Source organism: Pangasianodon hypophthalmus, chromosome 5 (genome assembly GCF_027358585.1).
Source record: "Pangasianodon hypophthalmus isolate fPanHyp1 chromosome 5, fPanHyp1.pri, whole genome shotgun sequence".
In the NCBI taxonomy this organism is placed as follows: Eukaryota; Metazoa; Chordata; class Actinopteri; order Siluriformes; family Pangasiidae; genus Pangasianodon; species Pangasianodon hypophthalmus.
Window position 1 is genome coordinate 14890825 of NC_069714.1, and position 21368 is coordinate 14912192.

The following is a 21368-nucleotide window of genomic DNA, read 5'->3' on the forward strand; positions in this document are numbered from 1 at the left end:
CTCAGGTTGTGAAATATGGAGCTTTAATTGTACTTGTGAATTCTGTTAGCACCATAAGTAATGACAGTAAGAACAGTACTGTAAAAGAACAAGCCTTTTAACAGTAGTAACTAATCATATTAAACAGTTCATTCTCTTTCAGCTGACTCTGTGCGACTCTTCGAACAGCTCTTTTCATGATAATGATGGATAACTGGTGAATTGCTGAGGATATCTCGAGAAAAAAAAGATACACTTTAGTGCAAATGTGTGCTTTAAAATGGCGGAAGAATTTGCATTTATTTTTACAATTTACCTACAAAAATCTAAGAAGTTTTAAAAGAAATGTACGAGTAAACACAAGAAAACATTTAAAATAATCAAGTCATTTTATGCTAAGGGTGTGCAAACTTTTGCACTTGCCTGTAATTAGGCACCGTAATGCTACACTACTGACTATACTACAACAGTCATCATGGACTGCTGCACTTTTATAAACAAAATGAACAGTGCAATATTCTTAAAGTGTTACTAACAGACTGCCTACATTTATGCCTCCCTATCTACTGCACCATGGAATTTTTTTTTCTTCTTGTCAGGACAACTCAGAGACAAATGCCATGACTGGACTGAGTTCTTCAGTGAGCTCTTCTGGAAGCGAAGAGATGGCTGACATTATGCTCTGTGTGACTTGTGATACCCTGTAAAAATAAAGAGCCATTGGTTATATTGGTTTCCAGCTTGGGTAAGTAGTATAAGTTCATCATCAGCAAATCATGAGTCAATCATGAGTGTGTGTTTGATTCATTTGTTTATTCATCTTCAGTAAGCACTTTATCCTGTTCAGGGTCACAGTGGATTCAGAGCATATCCTGGGACCACTAGGCATGAGGCAAGAGGATTCTAGTCCATCAAACGACATGCACACATACACGCACACTTTCACACCTATGGGCAATTTATCATAGCCAGTCCATGTACTGGCATGTTCCTGGGAGGTGATGGGAAACTGAGTTGAACCTCAGACACTGGCAGAACATGCACAGAAACTTCACACAGACATTAAGCTAAGCTCAGGATCAAACTGGGGACCCTGGAGCTGTGAGATGGCTGTCCCACCACGTTGCTGAGTGTGTTGCTTTGACCCAAAAAGACCCTTAAAAACGACATAAGAACAATGAGGAACATGACACGTTTACCATCTGATGTACTGGGCTGGTAACTGTGGTTCTTGCTTGGATCCTTCCTCTGCTACTAAAGACATCTTTATCTGCTTAAAATTGGCTTCAATGTCTTTCTTTATATCCGACAGTGGAAATACATCTTTGAAGGAGTTAAGTGCTTGCTGAAACACAAGACAAATATGCAAATAAGGAATGATAGTACATGTGATTCTGCTGAATGCAACTACCTGATCTTATTGGACAAAATGAACAATTAACTGAATATTAATGTATTTACAGTGTGACTGAGTGGAATCAAGCACTAATATTGTGATAAAACTAATAAAATCATTGATATGGCAACAATTTAACTCACGTATAGAACAGCAAGTTGATGGGCGATATATTTGTGTCTTCCGAGGTGCTTCACATCGTTATCTAGCTGCTGACTGAGCCCCAGCAGTTGGTTCAGCTTCCCAAGGTGAGGGAAATAGCCTGTAACCAGAATATCAAATTATATCACAGTATCAAAAATGCATAAGGTGTTTTTCCTTCTCTGTCTGTCTACAAGTGAAGCAGCAAATCACCATCCAATGCTGGTCTCTCCAGCATATCCACAGGACTTCCATGGATAATGAAGACTTCTACTCGAGGGAACATGAGAGACAATCCAGCAATGTCTAGGTAGTCCTAGTTGAAAGGACAAAGTCATTATCCTAAAGCAGAATAAATGAAGAAGACAGTGTTTAGATGATTTGGTGAGTTACCTCCAGCAACGGCGCAGGTTTGGGCAAGTGTTCAAGGCACTGCTTCATCTGATCGATAATCTCAGCACCTGTGTGTAAAACATGAAGAATGCATTTCCAGGTCCTAAAAAGAATGCATTTCCAGGTCCTATAAAACCACACAACACAAATCATATGAAGCTTACCTTGATTCTGGAATGCTTCCAATTCCTCGGGACTCATGTCCAGTTTGGACTGCTGCTAAAAATAACACGGATTTGTCAGTACATGCAAATATTGAAGAAATCTTCAGGATCAGAAGGCTTACCTGAAGGACCTGAGCTCTGACAAGGAGGTCCAGCTGGCTGCAAAGACACAGCATGTCTAGTGCTACCTGCTCTGGGCTCAGGTGGATGGGCCTCAGCGGCTTGTTGAGATAAACCTCCACTGGACACACAGGCATGGTGAAGAGACAGGCAACAAGAATACTTACATTTTAATATGAAAAGGTGAGTAAAGTGTTAAAACCCCCATGTTTATTGCAAGCTATTATTAAATCAACAGACCTATGAGGTCTACTGACAGATCAGTAGCTGAGAGAGCCACACACACACACACACACACACACCTTTGAATCTGCTATCATAAGCGCATGGTTGACAAAGTGGCGCTGATAAACTGACAGCTGTCATCCTCTCAGCTCTGTCAGGATTTTGCCGTTTAAAACCTCTTTATGATCCCTGCATCCCTCAGACACAGCCATCCCCGTGAGCATCATCCCTTCCACACATCTTCTAAATACTACTGCTTTTAAACCTCAAACGCACCGAGCGGAAAACACATTTTTATTCCGGCTCTACGAAAATCATATTCAACAACAGAGCCAGCGATGACGTAATCCCTGTATGTGGCAGCGCGGCAGGGTTGCCAGGTGCATGAATTACCCGCAGAAGTGGGCGCATATTGAACTCGGTAGAGTGTTGAGTTATGCACACTTTAAATGAATTATATCTCTATATTAAACTATGAGAACTCCTCTCTCATGCGCATTCATGCACATTAGTTCAAATATTATTGTATTAGGCTATGTTGCGCATCAGTGACCATATCTAATAACTCACTGTATATGACAGTATGTGTGTGATAATCCAAGAACTTTTCAGGACCTTGCTAAAATAGCTCTTGAAGAGAACTGCGTGTTTTACATCCTGTCAGCTTCTTGGCTCGTTTTACTGACTCACTGTCGAGTTTTTGTAATGATCAGATCTGGCAACCCTGCATCGCAGCTAATGGAACAACTAGCAGTGATGACAGCTTTATGGAAAAGTGTACATTATCATCCATTTTTGTCTGATTAGCGGAGGTATCATCCTGAGTACGGTTCAATAACAGTAATAATGTTGTAGTTCCTGATGTTACAGATACACTATAAGTTTGCAGACACCTGACCATCACATTCATATTTGCTTTTTGAAAAACCCATTTCACATTTAGTCCCCTTTGCTGTTGTAATAACCTCCAGTCTCCTAAGAAGGCTTTCCACTAGATTTTGGTATGTGGCTGTGGAGATTTGTGCTTATTCAGCCACAAGAGCATTAGTGAGGTCAGGCACTGATGTCAGGCGGGGAGGCCTGGGGCACAGTCTGCATTTCTGTTCATCCCAAAGGTGTTCAGTGGGGTTGAGGTCAGGGCTCTGTGCAGGCCACTCGAGTTCTTCTACACCAGCCTTGGTACACTGTGTCTTCAAGGAACACACTTTGTGCACAGGGGCATTGTCATGCTACAGCATACAGAGACATTCTATGTAATTCTATGTAATTTGCTTCCAACTTTGTGGCAACAGTTTGGAGAAGACCCAGATATGGGAGTGACGGTCAGGTGTCCACAAACCTTTGGCCATATAGTGTAAATCACCTGTCATATACAGTAAATGAAATGAGGTATGAGGAGGATTAGAGATCATTTCTGATATGTTTTCTATCAAACTAGGGTAATATCAGTGCTAAAATGAGGGTGTGTCTGCCATAATTAGTTGGTCCTGATAGATTCTCAATGACGTCTACTATCAGCTACTCGTGTAGCTGCTCTCAGAAAGACGTGGATTATCAACATGATAACTTAAGTCCTTAGATGATTACTGCTTTTCTACTAAAACAGATTTCAGACAAAGTCTGCTAACTCCTTAGAACTTCATAACAGGGGCTCAGGTGGCCTGTAAATACTAATTTGTGGGAATGAGTAGTCAGTAAAACTGAAATGAGTTTCAGGGTAATACCTAGAGTATTGTTAGAAATACTCTGGCTTTGAGCTTTAGACATGGCCCCCCTACAGTTTGCCTACCAGGCAGACAGGATGCTATAATCTACACACTCCACAGACCTTACTCAGACTTGTACACAACCTTTGGGAATTAGACTGGAAAAGCTAGTATAGCCAAAACATAAAAACAGTTTTCAAATTTACTTCAGTTACTGTAGACTAGTACTAACACATGTACAGTAATACCAGGCATTCATCATAATCATATCACAATCTAAATGTTTTTTTTTTTTTTTTAGCTATTTTGTTCAGCCTGCAAGATGGTGAATAATGACAAATAACACTTTCAAATATTTATTAAACAGTAATAAAGACAGAGGTATGGGCTACCATCAAGATTCAAATGCAGTCATCAAAAATAGGGCTTCTTCTGAAAGTTTGTTACAGTCTATACAGTGTTTAGAGTGACCGCTATAATGAGAGTGGTCAAAGATTTGCCAGTAAAAAAAAAAAAAAAAAAAAAAGACATACATTAAATAGTGTCATCAAAAAAAAAATACAGCCCCAGTATCAACACAATATTGATAGCTTGCATTATAAAACAAAATGAATTAAGCTTTTTTGCAAAACACATTTTTCTTAAAGGCAGACATTAAAATAATATATAAAAAGCATTTACACTTGAGGGTAAACAAACCTTTTTTTTCTAATTTCAAACCTTTATTTAAGAAGTGCATCAAACAAAAATAAATTGTCCTTTTTCCTTAATCATGTCCTGAATTTATAGAAGTATGCATGGCACATTCACAGATGCACTGTCCTTCATTCATTTACATATACTCTTGATATGAAGCAAAATCAAAGAATATTCCATTCCATCATAACTTTTTCTTTCCTTTATGACAGAATTTTGTCCACCTGGAGAAAATTTCTGTGGCTGTATGTGAGAGCCTGGATCTCCATACAGCATGCCAATACTCAGTGTGTTCTCAGTTTGGTCTGGAGAAGCTGGACTGGGGACTCTTAGGGGCGTGCACCAGGGTTCAGCATCAGATTAGCCATGAGTTCATGCACAGAAGCAAATATTGTACATTCTCCTAAAAGAAAACACATATGCATTATATTACAAGATTTACATATAATTAACTGCACACATCCTGGTCTGTGGAGGCTATGCAATTAAAAAGAATTAAAATAAACAGGTTATCCTTCATAACCTTCAGCAAAACAACTATTAAAAAACAAAAACCAAACAAAAAAAAAAAACAATACATCTTGATTCAAATGGTTAGAAATAAAACAATATCGATGCTGACAGACACAAAGCCACATTGCACAGCTCCATGAGATATGTGAACAGAATAAGAAATGGAGGGAAGCAGTCATTTAACACAAAATTCATTGTAATTTTTTATCCATGAATACCATTAACATAATGCCAGTTCCATAAATCTAATTTAACTTAAATTTTACATGCAAGTAATTTATTAGAGAACTTGAGCCATGCACATATGTTAACACCTTTATAATCATTATAAGTTGCATCAGCAACTAAGGGTTAAACAAAACATAACAAGTACAGCAAAACAAGTCACATAAAACTGCTAAAGCTTGAATGCATACCTGGTCGAGCTGGGTGGTGCTCATTAAACCTCCTGAGGATGGTGCTAACCATGAGGGCAGCAGCTCCAGAGGAGCTGTGCTGTCGCGGGATGTCAGCCTGCTGCGTCAGCCCTGTGGCCATGTCGTACACGATGGGCACAATGATGCTGATGGGCTCCTGAGGCACCTGCACTCTCTGGGTCAGCTGGAGCTGAGGACCAAGAACTTGGTTATTCAGAAGATTTAGTGACTGATGGGAGGTCTGTTCCTCCTGTTTATACTTGCAATTCATGTTTTTCTCCATTATTATATTCTGATTAAGTACCTCTTTGCTTCAGGAAAACAGAAGGATGAAATATATTCACAGCTTCAGTAGTGAGTAGACTCATGACAATACTTACAAAGAAAAGCATTTTGGTCTTGAGCACTACAGCGATAGTTCCTGGAGGAGCGATGGGCGGAGCGCTGGGTGGGATAGTCAGACAGAACTGCACATTCCACTTTAGTTGGCCCGCTTGGTCGGGGAACTGCAGGAGTGAAAATAATTAAAGGTTAATGAGAATGATAAAATACATACAGGCAGATGCACTCAGATTCTCACTGTCTTACCAGCTCAAGCTTCATAATTCGAACACAGTCTCTGAGGATGTTGGTGGGAGCCCCCAGCAGTTTTGTAAAGGCGTTTAGAGTGTTGTACTTAAAGGGTGGACCTGCAACCTACAAAATAAACATGGGACAAGAAATTACTTATTTCCACTTGGATTTTACTTATTTCCACTCCTTATGGCCAAGGAGGGCCAGAGTTTGGCACAGTGCAAATGTCCCTGGAAAACGCATCTTCTAAAACTCTGGTTATGTTGGTTTGGTGTTGTGCAGGGAAATTAGCAAAGTGTGCTGAACTCTATCCCTCCAAGACCAAAGCCCATCACCAAGAACGTTTTTGGATAATTTATGAGGTTAATCACAGAACAGACAGTTTTAATTTAGTCCTCTGAAATGGTCTGAACAGGAAATAGTTCCAGACTCGTTAGATTAATTAAATTTCTACAGTCACCTGCACTAAAATAGTCAAGCTAATTGCTTAATATACAGAGGACATCCTCTGGAATAAGGCTGGGGAGGATTCTTCTCTTACCCTGGTCTCAAAGAACTTCTCCAAAACTTGCAGTTCATCTTGTAACCAAGGACCAGTGTTCTCCGGTGTGACTTTCAGCTGCAGAGTCTGGTAGCTCTTTGGGTTCAGAGCCACTCGACATTTCAGCACCTCTGTCTTAAACATGATGACTCCTGGCTCATTGGAGTTCACAATAGTGAGCTACAGAAAGGAGGGAGAGATGGTGGTTAGAGTTCGGCTATGTACAGATATAGGAACATGCACAGACACTTTTCTCAGACACAGATTAAAACTGGTAAGGTATTCAAAAGAATTATCATGATAATTATCATTATTATCAGCTTATTATTGTGTGGGAAAAGAGTTCCAAAAAGTTAAACCTGTAGAAGTACTGGAGAAAAAAAAAAGGCACAGTACATGGAGTGAGGACTGAATATACTTGCAGTCAATTGCTCTATCACTAGACAGGGTATTTAATCATAGGGTTACACCCTCCTTCATTATCAGGAGACCAAGAGTGTAAAGCAGAGAAACTCACATTAGGTTCCAGCTGGATGATTCTCTGCAGATGCCTTCTCATGATAACCGAGCCCAGGAAGCGCTCAAGTGGCGAACACAGGTAACTACCAGCCAGCCCTGGCACCAGGCACATGGTGGGAGAGGGCAGCAGTAGCACATGCAAGGCATTGTGGGTGAGGATGGTGGGGATGGAGGCCGCCCACGAGCGCTGAGGTAGCTTACGAGGTGGAGGCATGCTGGTAGGCATCACTTGGGAACCTACACAAACATGAAATCAATGCTATTCAGTTCTGCTGTCTGATCAATTTTGTGCCAGTGTCATTGTGACGTTTTCCATTACGCTTAAGAAAAGCCATTTGAAGAGAATGTATCAGCTGAATGTATCATCTGGATTTTGTGCTTTTACTCACTGGTCCCAGCACGAGGAGAGTGCGAGGCATCTGGAATGGGCGAGTGGAGAGAAGGGTTACCCGGTGACATGCCGTGTACGCGTGGGGAGGGGCCCGAGACTTGTGGAGAGCTAGGCCATGTACCGGTCCTCTGACTGGGCGACACCATGGGGTATGGGGAACTGGGGTCCAAAGCTCCTGCAGAGCAATCACATTACAGCCTGAACACACACCTCCCAATATTTATTTTATTTTCAGTGTCACTTAACAACAAAATCTAACAAAATCACTAATTAAATAAAAGAACATGAAATTTGTTAAAAGGCCAGCTACTCAGAGTTATTGAGCAGGTGATGTACTTTAGGATTTGCAATCAAGTTATTTACCATCAAACGTACATTAAATCATATGACACAGTCAGATTTGTTATTGAGTCTGAGGAAATTGTCTTGAGAAATATTTTAATACATTGATTTTCAAAGAAAGAGTGTTTTGTGAGGGTGAATTAAATGAAAACCTTAATTTTTTTTATTTTGCATTGTTTATTGCAAATAGGTGTCACAAATGTATAATTTCTCTACATAATCCCCATCTCGTTCAATGCAAGTGTTCCAGTCCTTACTGAATGTCCTGTTTCCTCTAGAAAAACACTTCCGGTTGCTAATTTAATAATGCACTCTTAAGGTTTTCATTTGACTCATCCACATAAATACATACAATAAAATTTTTTTTAAAAAAAGCTTAATTTAAACTCATTAAAGTAAAAGGAAGTGAATTAAACAATCGAACGATGTATTATTAATAAGCATTTAATATGCCCCAGTCCCATAACAACATGCATGCACACAGGACTCCTTCATTTTACTGGAACAAGTAAAAAATTAGTATCAACAGCCAAACCACCACCAAATTAGTGTCATTCAACCCCACTTGTTAATGTTAGTAAGAAATTAGTCCCTGCACCAACCTTGCTCACACAGTCATCCCCGTAAGAATCCCTGCCAGAGCCTACACAGCTACCTCACAGAGCCTGCTGAAGGCTGCTTCTCAGTAGAAGGAACAGCTAAGGCCAGTTGAAGCCATTACCAAGCTCTGAATGCTGCTCCCTCTGACACTTACCATGTGGGCTGGCAAAGTTGGAGGTCTGGCCCATAGAAATGCCCAAAGAAGAGGGAGACGGAGTGGGCCCGAAGGGCGAGGGCGCCCGCAGAGCTCCACTAGGGGAATTGGCTGCATGGATGTTCCCTGCACACAGTCAACTGATGAGAAGTCTGTCTCTCCCACTGTTGCTCTCTCACACACAAATCCACATACACACACTAAAGCTGAAGCAGGACAGCAGCAACAGCCTTACGATTGAGATGAGTGGACAGGCACAGGGCAGTCGGCATGCTCTAACCCAGAATTTCATGTGCATGGTCAATGATGATGTGAATATACAGAGCCCAAAAAAAACACCATGCATGTCTGCATAGTGACAGGCTAGCTGGGTGCATGGCACTTGCAGTATGTGGCAAAACAACCATATGACTACTTTCTTTTTATGCCCTAATCACCACAATGAAACACCAAGCGTGTATGGCATGGATGGAGAAGTGGCAGAACCACATACTGCACCAGGCACTTACCCGGTGAATGCGTTGGCATCATGGAGGGTGATGGGGCCACACTGCTGTGGTAGGGGTTGTTTGGAGAAGTGAGGGGTGGGTAGGCCCCTTGGCCTCTGATTGTCTGTTGAGGTTGCATGTGGGGCATGAGTGTGTCCATGACGTCCACACCCACTGGAGAGGGAGGATTGTCGTCCTCGTTGACTGAACGCCGCCGTGCATCCTGGTTGCTGTCCACAAACATGTTCAAGAAGGTCTGCAGTGAAAAATGAAAGTTAAGAATAATTCAGAAGGCAACGTCAAGTGGTAAGCTTTTAGTTTGATCATCATCACTGTGGTTATCTTACAACATTACTAAAATGTGTGAATTCAAATTCTGTACTGAACATCAAATATAGCATTGTCTAGCCTTTGCTCATCAGTCCATAGACATGAGCTCTATGGTTGTTTGTCTAAGACCACCCTAAATTTGACTCCACAAAGTAAAAAACTGAGTTTTGGTGAGGGTGTAAAGCCTAGTACCAAAACAGGGGAATTAAGCACTGGAAAGCGCTAACTTCTATTCCACATTGTTATGTTGGAAAGTTGAAAATAATTATGGCAAAAAACAAAGGCCTTTATACTTTTAGTCCAGGAGCTGGATAGAAGCCTTCTACGATCTTGGTGTTATCAAAGAGGCTGTAGGCACCATCGCGAATGGCCACCACGCCTCGACTGCGGCAGTAGATGTCGATGCAGTACATGTTGCGGAAGGCCAGACGGATGTGGGTGGGGGACTGTGGTAGGATGGAAAAGCACTGGTAGGCTGTGTTGGTCCTCTGGGTCAGACCCAGCATGGGCACAGTTGGCAGTTTGTTGATAGCATTCAAAGGGGCCTGTGTGTCTGACAGCACCTACGAGGGCAAAAAGAAACATTTAGCGTTAATATGACTTGACATTTCCTTTAAGGTGCAGGAAACTGGCTGGAATATTACAAGTGATAGAGCAGGATGGCTATAATCAATTTACCCAAAAACACTGCCAGCAAGTATTGTAGAGTACATATTCTAAAGCACAGCTGTTCAGTCCAACCCTACTCCCGGAGATTTAAATTTTAATTTCAAACCTCTTTGAACACATACTCTAGTTAATCTAGGTCTATATTGGCATTTTGTTGAAAGGTTTGTTGAAATTAAAATCAGCAAGGCATTACAGCTTCAAGAATAGGCATGTCTGTTTTAGAACATTTAAGTCCACGGAAAAAATTTAAATAGACCTGTAGTAGCTGCACCACACTGGGGGTCTTGTTGAACATCTCCTGGAGCTGGTGGAGGATGATGTTGTGGCAGTTGCTGCAGCCTGAGTTTGGCCCGACCGTGCCCAGAGCAAGGTGGAAGCGATGAGTTACAGAGTTCCACTGGATCGTTACCTTCAGAGGTTACATCATATCAAGCATTACATCGTATACAAGCAACTCTATCATGCAGAGCAAACAATGACAATACTAAATCCATTAGCCATGTACTGAAAAAGTGAGTATCCAGTTCACAAACATATACTTACAGAGCTGCCTTTTGTGTTGCCATAACACAGGACTAATTTCCGATAGTTATACAACCGTATTTCAGAGAAGAGGCTCAAGTAGGAGGGCATTTCTACAAGGGGGAAAAAAAAATTAGACATAAATTTAGTTCTACTGAGTACTGAGAAAGGCACGGTGGCACAGCAAGGTCCCCAGCTGTGCGGGGTCTATGTGCATGTTCTCCCCGTGGGTTCTCTGGTCCACTGGGTTCTCTGGTTTCCTCCCACCTTCCAAAACTATGCCAATAGATGGATTGGCTATGGTAAATTACTCCTAGCTGTGAAATGAGTGTGTAAATGAGTGTCTGTGTGCCTGCGTGTGTATGTGTGTGGTGTGCTGTGATGGACTGTACTCACCAGGGAAAGCACGTGAGAAATCCAGCACACATTCATACAGCTGGCTGATGCTGTTCCAGTCATTTAGAAACATTTCCACCACCTTCCGTCCTCCCACCGGCTCTGACAGCGGGTTCTCATATGTCAGGTAGACATGTCGCGTCGAAGCTGCATGAACACACACAGCCAGACTCATAATTGCTGAAGCGCAAACAAATCCATTTATGTTCATTTATATCCTCTTGGAACATCTTGAATGATCAATAAAAGTTTATTTCTAATATGCATTAAGCCCCATTAGACCAAGTCCAGTGCTGCTGTAAAAGCCAGCAAGGAATAATTTAATCTCACCCTGTTCTTTACTTGAGGTGCTGTTGAGGGGGCAGTTGGCAAAGACCAGCTCTGCCACCCATGTGCGGTTATTTCGGCCCTGCAATCTGAAGGTGCAGTCCAGCAGAGAGCGATCCAGAGCCTTCCTCGTCTCCTCACCCACACCTTTAGCAGGCGGCACCCTGAGAGGTGATGAACAGAAAGCTACATTGTGAAATAACTAAGCCAACAAAATATAAACAAATATTGGCCTGTCTCTTAGCACACTGTAGTCTGAAAAGGAATTCTGTAAATGCTTCTACATGAAATACACACAATATAGTGGTATATAGCCTTTTACATGGATGCTCACCTGAGAAGACGAATAGCATGGCTACATCCGTCTCCTTCAACCTGGACCCCTTGATGAGGAATCTCCATATTAGACAGCTGAGGAAAAGGACAAATAAATCATGAATATAAAAACATGCCCACATATTTTGGAATGTAAAAACAAACAAAACAACAAAAGCCTAAATCTAGTAGGTAAATCCGTACTGTACCTCACAGCGCAGGCCAATGAGAGGCATGTTGGTGTCACACATGGCTACCAGGTGAGCCAGCTCCTTATTGAACGCACACATCTCCCCTGAGCGCTTGGGCTTTTTAGGCTCTGTAGCACCCTGCTCCGCTGACAACTGCAGAATAATATCCATTTCACATGTTTCAGATTACAATTAAAGATATATTCTGAAGGAAAAAAAAAAAAAAAAAAAAAAAAAACAATCTATCCAATTTTTCACCCATACCCCAAGTCAATCAGCCAAGATCTTAATTCTGAACTGGAGCTACAAGAGTAATGTAACTAACACATAATAAAAACTCACAAACAAACATTCTTCCATAAACACATACCAAAATCTTCATAAACTAGCTTTAAACAAGAACGCTAAGCTACGCAATTTGATTTTCAAATAAAGGATTAATCAGTATTTTCTGGTTAACCACCATCATCACTTTGCTAGTAAAACTACAGGGTGCACAATCATGACGTCTATTATGATTTCAAATAAAGTTTACAGCATATAGAAAGAATGATTGTAGGACTTCAGTTTATTTCTATTGAGGTTGTGCTTCACTTATGTTCACGAGTGAGGAAAAAAAAAAAGCAGCATGACTCGTAGCCTCGAGTTTTACACACTTCTAACCAAAGAATGTGGGTGAAATGGAGCAGCAGCAATTCCCGCTCTCCTCTTTTTATTGCGTGTACTAATCACTCCACACTTCTCACATACCCTGGTTCACCCTCACCATTAGTAGTTTTATTTAAACATGTATTTTTGATCATTTTCATGCTCTTTGCAAAAAATACTTGGCAAACTCCATGCTTTTAAACAAACAACACATTGTGCAACTGAAATATGGGCCATTAGCATGTTATGCTCAAGTGATATCAGAATGAGAAATAACACTGTCTCTCTGACTTTCTAAAAAGCTGCTCCTTGCTCCAGGCAAAATTACGCCACTTTACTCCAAGTTCCACTCCACTTCAGAACGGGCTTTAAGGAAAACTGAGTTTTGCCAAATTATTCCTTTTTGTTAACAGTTAGATTATAAGTGTTCTGTGTAAATAACAGAAAGCTTTATTCTGTAACCAAGAACCAATAGTGCTTCCCACCTTCCTCTTAGTACCAGGCCGGGTCAAGCGGCCGGAGGAGAAGTCCTGCACCAGCTTCTCAAGCTCGGGCTTGAACTGCTGCAGCAGCAGGGCACACGGCAGCCCATCCTCCCCCTCTGGCTGACTGACTGATAGGAAGTAATATTTATACTGCAGTTCTGTGGGTTTGCTGGGGATGTCAAACATTTCAACCACCTGAGAAGAGAAGAGCAGCAAAGGTTTAGACCATAAGACACAATGAAAGAATTGCCTTTCCAAACATTTCAACAACCTTTCCACTGATTTGTTTTCCTAACAAACAATCCACAGAGGAGGCTTACGATGTAGTATTGTGGGAGACGGGTGAGTTTGATGAAGAGGCGGTGTTTTGTAAGGTTGCCCACAGGATGAGAGGCGGAGTTAGATAAGTGGAGAGAATCTATGCACACTGTGGGTAGATGCTTCACAGACTGTCTGCACCGCTGCTCACCCAACCAGAACCTATTCAACAGAAAAATAAATTAAACATCGCTCTTTGCTTTAAGTCAGCTTCTGTATGAGGCAGGATAACAATTTGCCTTTAAGAGAAAGAAATGAATTATTGCCTCATAATGCTTACTTCAGCTGCTGTAACCATGTGGTGATACGCTTCATGTCATCATTGATGGTTTTCTCAATGTCATCCAACATTGACTGATCTGCAAAACAGAACCACATTAGTGACTGGTAGTCTGTGGTATGCTGCTCATACAGCCAGAAAAATTTATGATGTAAGAGAAGTATTACATTCATTGTCAGTGTGAGGGCGTCTCAACAAATATATAATCAAGATTTTATTTTGTATTTCAGAGGGTTGGACTGTAATTCCTGAAACACCTTTGTTGTCTACCTAGACATTGTTTCTACTGCTTCAAATCTGTTGCTATTTGTATTTTTAATTTTTTAGCTTTTTTTTTTTTATTTTAGACATTTTGCTGCACTGACAAAAAGCCTGATAATAATGTACCAGACTCATCCCCTCCTGTTCACCATGCAGAGATTTGTTTATAGAGAATTGTGCAATAAAATTTGAATGTGCATTGATCTTTTTCTCTAAACAATTGATTCTTTGTTTAGAGTCTTTCAATAAACTCTGCAAAAATTTACATCTGTACCACACATCCAGTTGAATACAACTTGCCTGAAATGGCAGCAGGACCAATAATTTTGTTAATTATTAGTAATGCACTCTACTATACAAAAATATTTTTGTTAATATAAGTCAAAATCAAAGAACCTGTATAAGATTCATATGACAAAAAACACCATAGAAATGAAGAAATTTAATCTCTGCAGTCTTATTCTTTCATATCCCATCTAACAAAGAATAATATACTGTACTCTGTATATGGAACAATAATTATTAGCATATAAGCCTAAAATGATATAGCTTTCAATTCACGTCACTCAGGTATAGTTCAGTAATGTTTCAAATAAAACTACTGAAAAGTGTCATTAAGCTTTTTATCAGATATGTAAATCAGTACAGGACAGACATGCATCAAAAGATACAGTGATACTTCATAATACATTGATAAAAAGAAGAAGAATTTTTTTGAAAATAATAATAATAAATAAAAGCTTGCAAATCAATTTGGGAAATGAAGAAGTAAGCCTTTAAAGCATACAGAGCTATGATGAGTTTTTTTAAGAAAGATTTGCTTACCAATTCCATATAGCATTGGCTGAAACATGCCCGAGTGCAAGTCAACGAATATGTGAAGACACTCGGATCGTCCACACGGCTCCAGAATAGGAATGACGAGAGTAGGAAGAGCAGTCTCTATGAATGCTGCAGAGAAAACACACACACTGGTTACACATTCGTACACTCGTACAGCTATTGGTTACACATGTAACTGGTCGTACTGGTTAGACATGTAACACTGCTGAACGAACTAAGGAAGTCTTACAGTTGTCACTGGGATTGCTGCTCTTTAATATGGCTTTGAGTTCCTGCAGCTTCTGATGGGAGCGGGCATGAACACTATCAATCAAAAGCTTTTCCACTGAGAGGTGGTCAATCTGCAGTGAAAAAAGATCAATACGTGACCCAAACGCAGTTCCAATGCAGTTCACAATCTCGAACACACACACAATCTTAAGAGAATTAAATCCAGACAACCCCCACACCTTCATGGCTCTTTCCATTAGTTTGGAATCACAGGCTGGCAGCGGAGGCTCATGGGAAATCTGCAATGGCTTAGATCCATCTGTTTCGTCGATCTTGATGCTGACTTTGTGCACCGATGCTGTACCTGTCTTGCGACCCAGCACCTGTTGACTGGAGGAACAGAGCATGAGCATGAGCCACTGTTACAGATCAGTGAGCCTTTAGAAGTGGTAGCATGAGACTTCTTACTTCCAGACAGCCAGGGTGAGGCACTTTGCGGGAAGGTAGCGCTCCACCTGCACTAAATCTCCCCAGCGCTCTCTGATCAGCATCAGAGTCTGAGAGTGCAGCACCTCCAGCTGAAGGGAAAGGCAAAATGAATCTGGTGGCCCCAGTCAAGGACTACACAATGACTGTCACGGGCGAACGATACAGTGCAAAATTGAAGACATAAATCTAAAGCCTTAATAAATGTCTGTGCGTTGTAGATTCCCTGCAAAAGAGCTTGAAACTAGTTTAAGATTATATACACACAAGACTTCAAGGTTTAATATTTTATATTTACAAAGACAAGTTTCAAAGTTTAATTTTAGCTTAAAACCATTATTAAACATCTTCACAGCTGCAGTAAGTCAAAAGGGCGTTGAGAAAAAGCAGACAGCAAAAGTGCTTACTGGGATGCAGTTAATGCCTGTGCTTTGTGCATAGCTACAGATTATCAATATAAAACCTTTCACAGCAGCTTCAGCCTCACCTGGCTTTGTGCCCACTATGATAATGTGTTTGTGCAGTGTCATAGTGATTAGATTACACATTGTCACATGCATTTCTGTATTTGAACTTGAAATTTGAGAATAAATACATACGAGACATGCTGTTATAGGTAAATTAACAACAGAGTGTTAATGTGATGATAATGAAGCTGATTGTTGTCCCATACTTTCCAGCACACCCCAAAGGGTTTTATTCCTCTTATACCAGGGCAATTTGCCAACAGTTACAATTTTTAAGTGATTTAAGAGACTGTGTGCTTAAGAGCTTAAGATAGTTCACGTTAATGTACACTGATACACTGACAAGAAAAAAAAGTAAGACATTGAAAGGATACGTAGGCAGTTATACATATCCTGGAGTGGCTTATCATCTGCACATAGGCGAGACTGTACCAGCTCATGGATGAAATTCACCTGCATGCTGTGCACCAGAGCCCGGCCATCTGAGATAGAAAGGGAATACATTAGTATACTTAGCAGCTCTAAAATATACAACAGCTCTATCTTCTATAAAAATGTGTATATACACACCGCCTGTTTCCTTGTCCTCAACCAGGATCTCCAGTTTCAGCAACCTCCACGGAATCTCTGGGTCGTCCCCCATCACCGTTACCGTGGCTTCAAACTCCCCTTCCACCCGGAACTTCACCCGGCCATTAGCTTATTATAGACAGCAGCAAACGAGAGCACAAGCTCTTTGAAGATTTTGCATCACATGGGATATTTTTTCATAATTCAGTGGAAGAGCCGATGTTGGTGGAAAGGAAATGTGATGCTGGGTACTTACCCACAGTCAGGTTGGCCAGCTGAGGGGGCAAGTCAGTGGTGACGAGCCGATGGCGCAGGATTTGGTTCAGTTGGTTCAGTGTTGACTGCTTCTCTGCTTTGGTGATAGGGTCTGGAGGGATTATTTTGTCCTGAAATGAAATGTACACAATGTCAAACATCTCAATTTACAGCAACAATTCATCTCCTTTCTTACAAGTTGCATGGCACTGAAGCTTTGTAAACAAGACTGCAGATCTGATCCACGGGTTGTGGTTGAACACTTACTCGGATGCATGTGGGAAGACGTGGGTATGACCCTGTAGTCAGAACATCAATGGCAAAAGGGATCGCAAAGCTGGGCAGGCGGGCATGTACCAAGGCATCCCGGGCTAACGATGCCAGTCTGTCCGCTGTGTCAACAAATAGGAAAGCTTGCTGGTCCAAAAATGCAGAGATCATCTGTAAACAGAAAGATCAGTGAGCATTCACATCTGTAAGCTCTGACTCCCTATGCTTTAGAGGGTCGTAAATAATGTTGTAGCAGAAATGCTGAGGGTTGTAATAAGCAGTGTTGCACAAGCTATTAAAAGTTCCAATACAATCTGGTAAACACTTAAATACTCTAAGTTTCAAGATTTTATATACAAACATTATGCTGATATTGTATTATACTTTTATATGAGGCAAACTGTAAATGCAGATCTGATTCTAACTTAAACTTACAAGTGGGAAGATTTTCACTGCACAGATTTCAGGGCAATAAATATATACCAATCATACAGGTGAAGAGTTTTATTCAGTAATGCATGTGAACTAATGCATTACACTAGAAGGGAAGTGTATTGTCTGAAACACATACCGCACACCTCTCCACTTTCCCAGCATTACTGGCCCACTTTACAAGTGCAAGCAGCCGGACAAAGAGCTGCCGCGTCCGGCTCGCAAAATGGACAATTTCAATTTTCCTGAAAAGGAGGATACAAGGAGGACATCAACATAACTAGGACGAACTATAATCAATCATAAAGCACTGATTGATTAAAGCACAATTAAAATATCAAATCGTGTTAAAGGAATGCATGACCGTGATCACTAAAAAAAAAAAAAACGGTTACTTATTTTTCTTGTCAGCTGCAGTGACTCACCTTTCCATGTCAGTTTTACGTGGGAGTCTAGAAGAAGAATAGGAAATGAAGAGTTTCAAATACATGACACAAACACATCATAGATCAGACATCCAAATCCAATCTATTACAAACTGTAGGATTAAATAAGCAGCAACGAATATCATATATATGAACACTGTGTGTGTGTATACACACACTGTATCTGTATGCATTTAGGGAGGGTTTATAAGCAGTCTTCTATCCCAGCCAGCAAAGTTATAAGCTGGAACATGAGAACAGTGATAGTTGTTGTCAGTTTGCTTGGTGTTATTGAGACTCCAGTTAAAAACATGAGCACTGAGTCAGTCTCTGCTTACGTCACTGATGCAGCTAAGCTAGCAGCTACATTTCTAACTGTGAAGCTAAATCATTCCCTGGAAATTAGCTAACTTATAGTTCAATATAGCGCCTGTATGTACATTTTATGGTCAGTCGCATTACATAACTGAGTTAATTTATTTACTAAACGGCCAGTGTGGAGTGTTTAATTGTTAGTTTGTGTTCTAGCTCGCAGGCTAGGCAGCTTAGCTAACCGCTAACAGGAGCTAACCCTAAGTCTATTCACTGCAGAACCCACACATATTATTAGCTCGTTAGCCGCTAAACGCTGGAGGACTCACAGTTCAGCCAGCAGCGTTATTTCGTGGTATGTCCGCTGAAGCAGGAAGTCGATCAGAACGCTGAGGCGGACTCCCTGAGTGGCCGGAGCTCCGGGGGCAGGCTGCGGCGCGGTGCTCGGCCCCCCGACGGGCACCAGCTGGCCCTCTGTGCCGATCTGCACCGGAGCCATTTTACACGGCCAGTGTGTGGAGATCCGCGCTGCTCAGCCTCCAAACGCACACCGCGCAACCACTAAAGATCTGCTTTACTGTTTCTAACGTTCCTGGGCGGGAAAACACGCCTTCACCCCATGGAAAATCACTCTAAACCTGCTGCTGAATTAGCCGTGAAAAATCCCCATGGCTCCCGACCGCCATCACCGCTAAGCTGTGAGTGAAGCCAGCCACTGCAGCGGACGGCCCTCTGCCAAGTTTCCAAAAAAGTCTTTTAAAAGAAAAGTTTATTGTTTTATTGTATTTGGGCGTCTCATGATGCAGCCACTTTATAATATCCCACCATGTAAAGTCTGAGATGTTGTACTAATAATTAATTTGTACAAAGTGTTTAACATTGAAAGGGATAAATTAACAGCCGCCTGATACCGTCATTGTAAGACTTTTATTTTACAAAAAAAAAACCTGCTCAGCTCCTCCTGAGCAAGAGTCACTTCTAGTAAGTGATTCCGTCAGTTCCAAACATCTTTTTCTCTCTGATTAGCACTAAAACGTCTCGTTGCCGGTCACAGAGTCCACTATGCAAACTCATGGCCGTTTTCCTCTAATCCTTACACCAGTAACGCACAAGGAACCGTCGCAATGTACAGAAGGAAAACTAAGGCTTAATCCGGAATCAATATATAGAGCACTAGAAAGGCTGCAAAAGTATTTATTTCCAGCCGCATATAGCGCACTTTATAGGGAGCATAGAGCCATTTCGGATTTAGCCTAAATTTGACACTGAACAATCATTTCCCGTCGCACTGTTTCTACTCTGCTGAGGAAAAGTTTCGAGAGATGTTTCCAGATGTTAAACAGCAGCCCATCACTAACCAGGTTCAAATCTGGAATAAGTGATGACTTATTCAGTTGTTAATGTTTGTTATATCATTAACTACATTATACAGAACATAAAATAGATAATATAACATAATCCTCATATAAAAGTGCATGATTCAGAAAAGGTGGAACTATATGTGTGTGTGTGTGTGTGTGTGTGTGTGTATATATATATATATATATATATATATATATATATATATATATATATATATATTATTATTATTATTATTATTTTAAATAGCTTATTTATATTTATAGATCAGCCATAACATTAAAACCACCTGCCTAATATTGTGTAGGTGCCACCAAAACAGCTCTGACCCATCGAGGCATGGACTCCACAAGACCTCTGAAGGTGTGCTGTGGTATCTGGCACCAAGACGTTAGCAGCAGATCCTTTAAGTCCTGTAAGTTGCGAGGTAGGGCCTCCATGGATCAGCCTTGTTTGTCCAGCACATCCCACAGATGCTCAATCGGATTTAGATCTGGGGAATTTGGAGGCCAAGTCAACGCCTTGAATACTTTGTCATGTTCCTCAAACCATTCCTGAACAACTTTTTTAGTGTAGCAGTGCACATTATCCTGCTGAAAGAGGCCACTGCCATTAGGGAATACCGTTGCCATGAAGGGGTGTACTTGGTCTGCAACAATGTTTAGGTAGGTGGTACATGTCAAAGTAACATCCACATGAATGCCCATGATCCTGTCGCTGGTTCACCTGTTGTCCTTCCTTGGACCACGTTTGCTAGGTACTAACCACTGCATACCAGGAACACCCCACAAGACCTGCCGTTTTGGAGATCTCTGACCCAGTCGTCTAGCCATCGCTGTTTGGCCCTTGTCAAAATCACTCAGATGGTTACACTTACCCATGGGATAAACCAAAGAGCTTTAAACACAAAAAAGGCAGATGGTTATTGATCTGCAGAAATCATGTAATAATATAACTGACTGAAATACGCAGTTAAAAGAAACACTTAAGCACAATTAGGATCATAACAAAAAGGTTCACACATCTGAAACTGTTTCAGATTTGCCAAGAATTAGACCCTTGAGCACACTGTCCACACAGTGAAAAGGATTGTAAAGGAGGGGGAAGAAAAAAACACAGTTTTAGAATTACACAGTTTAGTTGATTCTTGTTGTTGTCAAAGTTCAAAATCAAATCTTAAACCACTTTCATGTACTTTTATGTGAACCATTGGGAAGCATTGCAAAGAAGAACCCCAGTGTAAATATGGTAGTGAATCAGTGATGAGGAGAATCCTGTGGCTTGTAGTCCCGGGTCTCTTCTGAAGATTGATGGTATCAGGAATTTTATTAAGTATCAGGATATTTCAGCGTAAAATCTGGTTGCCTCTGCCAGGAGATTCAGATTTGACCATTGATAGATCCTTCAACAAAATGATGAGCCAAACATACTTCCTAATCTGAAGAACAACAAGAAGCCTTTATTTGTCACATATACATTACAGCACGGTGAAATTATTTCGTTCGCATACTCCAGCTTGTTATTAAGTTGGGGTCAGAGGGCACAGAATCAACACAGAATAGAATCAACACAACAGAATAGAATAGAATTCCTTTATTGTCATCATACACAGTACAATGAAATTCTCTCAGCGGTGCTCG

The 21368-nt window shown here is 41.0% G+C and overlaps 2 protein-coding genes across 4 annotated transcripts; both read right to left on the bottom strand.

Annotated features, from left to right (window-relative positions):
* Positions 1-6: 6 nt before the first annotated feature.
* si:ch211-218d20.15 (uncharacterized) lies at positions 7-2834 on the bottom strand. 2 transcript variants are annotated; one of them, XM_026912499.3, is made up of 8 exons: positions 2496-2834; positions 2196-2314; positions 2074-2125; positions 1910-1977; positions 1730-1832; positions 1519-1637; positions 1179-1324; positions 7-680 (listed from the first exon to the last, which is right to left on the bottom strand). In XM_026912499.3, exons 1-8 carry the CDS (start codon positions 2557-2559, stop codon positions 575-577), a joined length of 777 nt encoding a protein of 258 aa, XP_026768300.1. In that variant the 5' UTR covers positions 2560-2834; the 3' UTR covers positions 7-574. The 2 variants fall into 2 exon arrangements, with proteins under 2 accessions (XP_026768300.1, XP_026768299.1); XM_026912498.3 differs by having other exon boundaries at positions 2074-2128; positions 2496-2833.
* Positions 2835-4464: 1630 nt separating this feature from the next.
* On the bottom strand, positions 4465-19090 carry med14 (mediator complex subunit 14). 2 transcript variants are annotated; one of them, XM_026912678.3, is made up of 30 exons: positions 18699-19090; positions 18058-18084; positions 17772-17877; positions 17198-17371; positions 16932-17061; positions 16676-16804; positions 16480-16587; positions 15621-15753; positions 15392-15542; positions 15172-15283; positions 14925-15050; positions 13839-13917; positions 13561-13720; positions 13241-13435; positions 12126-12260; positions 11936-12012; positions 11605-11765; positions 11275-11421; positions 10900-10991; positions 10613-10765; positions 9981-10250; positions 9379-9613; positions 8870-8995; positions 7772-7948; positions 7381-7619; positions 6864-7043; positions 6338-6445; positions 6130-6255; positions 5750-5939; positions 4465-5223 (listed from the first exon to the last, which is right to left on the bottom strand). In XM_026912678.3, the coding sequence occupies exons 1-30, from the start codon at positions 18866-18868 to the stop codon at positions 5150-5152; spliced, it is 4290 nt and encodes a 1429-aa protein (XP_026768479.1). In that variant the 5' UTR covers positions 18869-19090; the 3' UTR covers positions 4465-5149. The 2 variants fall into 2 exon arrangements, with proteins under 2 accessions (XP_026768479.1, XP_026768480.1); XM_026912679.3 differs by lacking the exon at positions 8870-8995.
* Between the last annotated feature and the right edge of the window lie 2278 nt (positions 19091-21368).

Coding starts and splice junctions, on each gene's coding strand:
- med14 (XM_026912678.3), bottom strand. CDS start 18,868: ATGGCTCCGGTGCAGATCGGCACAGAGGGCCAGCTGGTGCCCGTCGGG. Junction 17,372..17,771: donor GGAAAGTGGAGAGGTGTGCG/GTATGTGTTTCA, acceptor TTCTGTTTACAG/ATGATCTCTGCATTTTTGGA. Junction 13,721..13,838: donor ACATGGTTACAGCAGCTGAA/GTAAGCATTATG, acceptor TCTGTTGAATAG/GTTCTGGTTGGGTGAGCAGC.
- si:ch211-218d20.15 (XM_026912498.3), bottom strand. CDS start 2,559: ATGACAGCTGTCAGTTTATCAGCGCCACTTTGTCAACCATGCGCTTAT. Junction 2,315..2,495: donor TTATGATAGCAGATTCAAAG/GTGTGTGTGTGT, acceptor CTGTGTGTCCAG/TGGAGGTTTATCTCAACAAG. Junction 1,978..2,073: donor GGAAGCATTCCAGAATCAAG/GTAAGCTTCATA, acceptor TTTTACACACAG/GTGCTGAGATTATCGATCAG.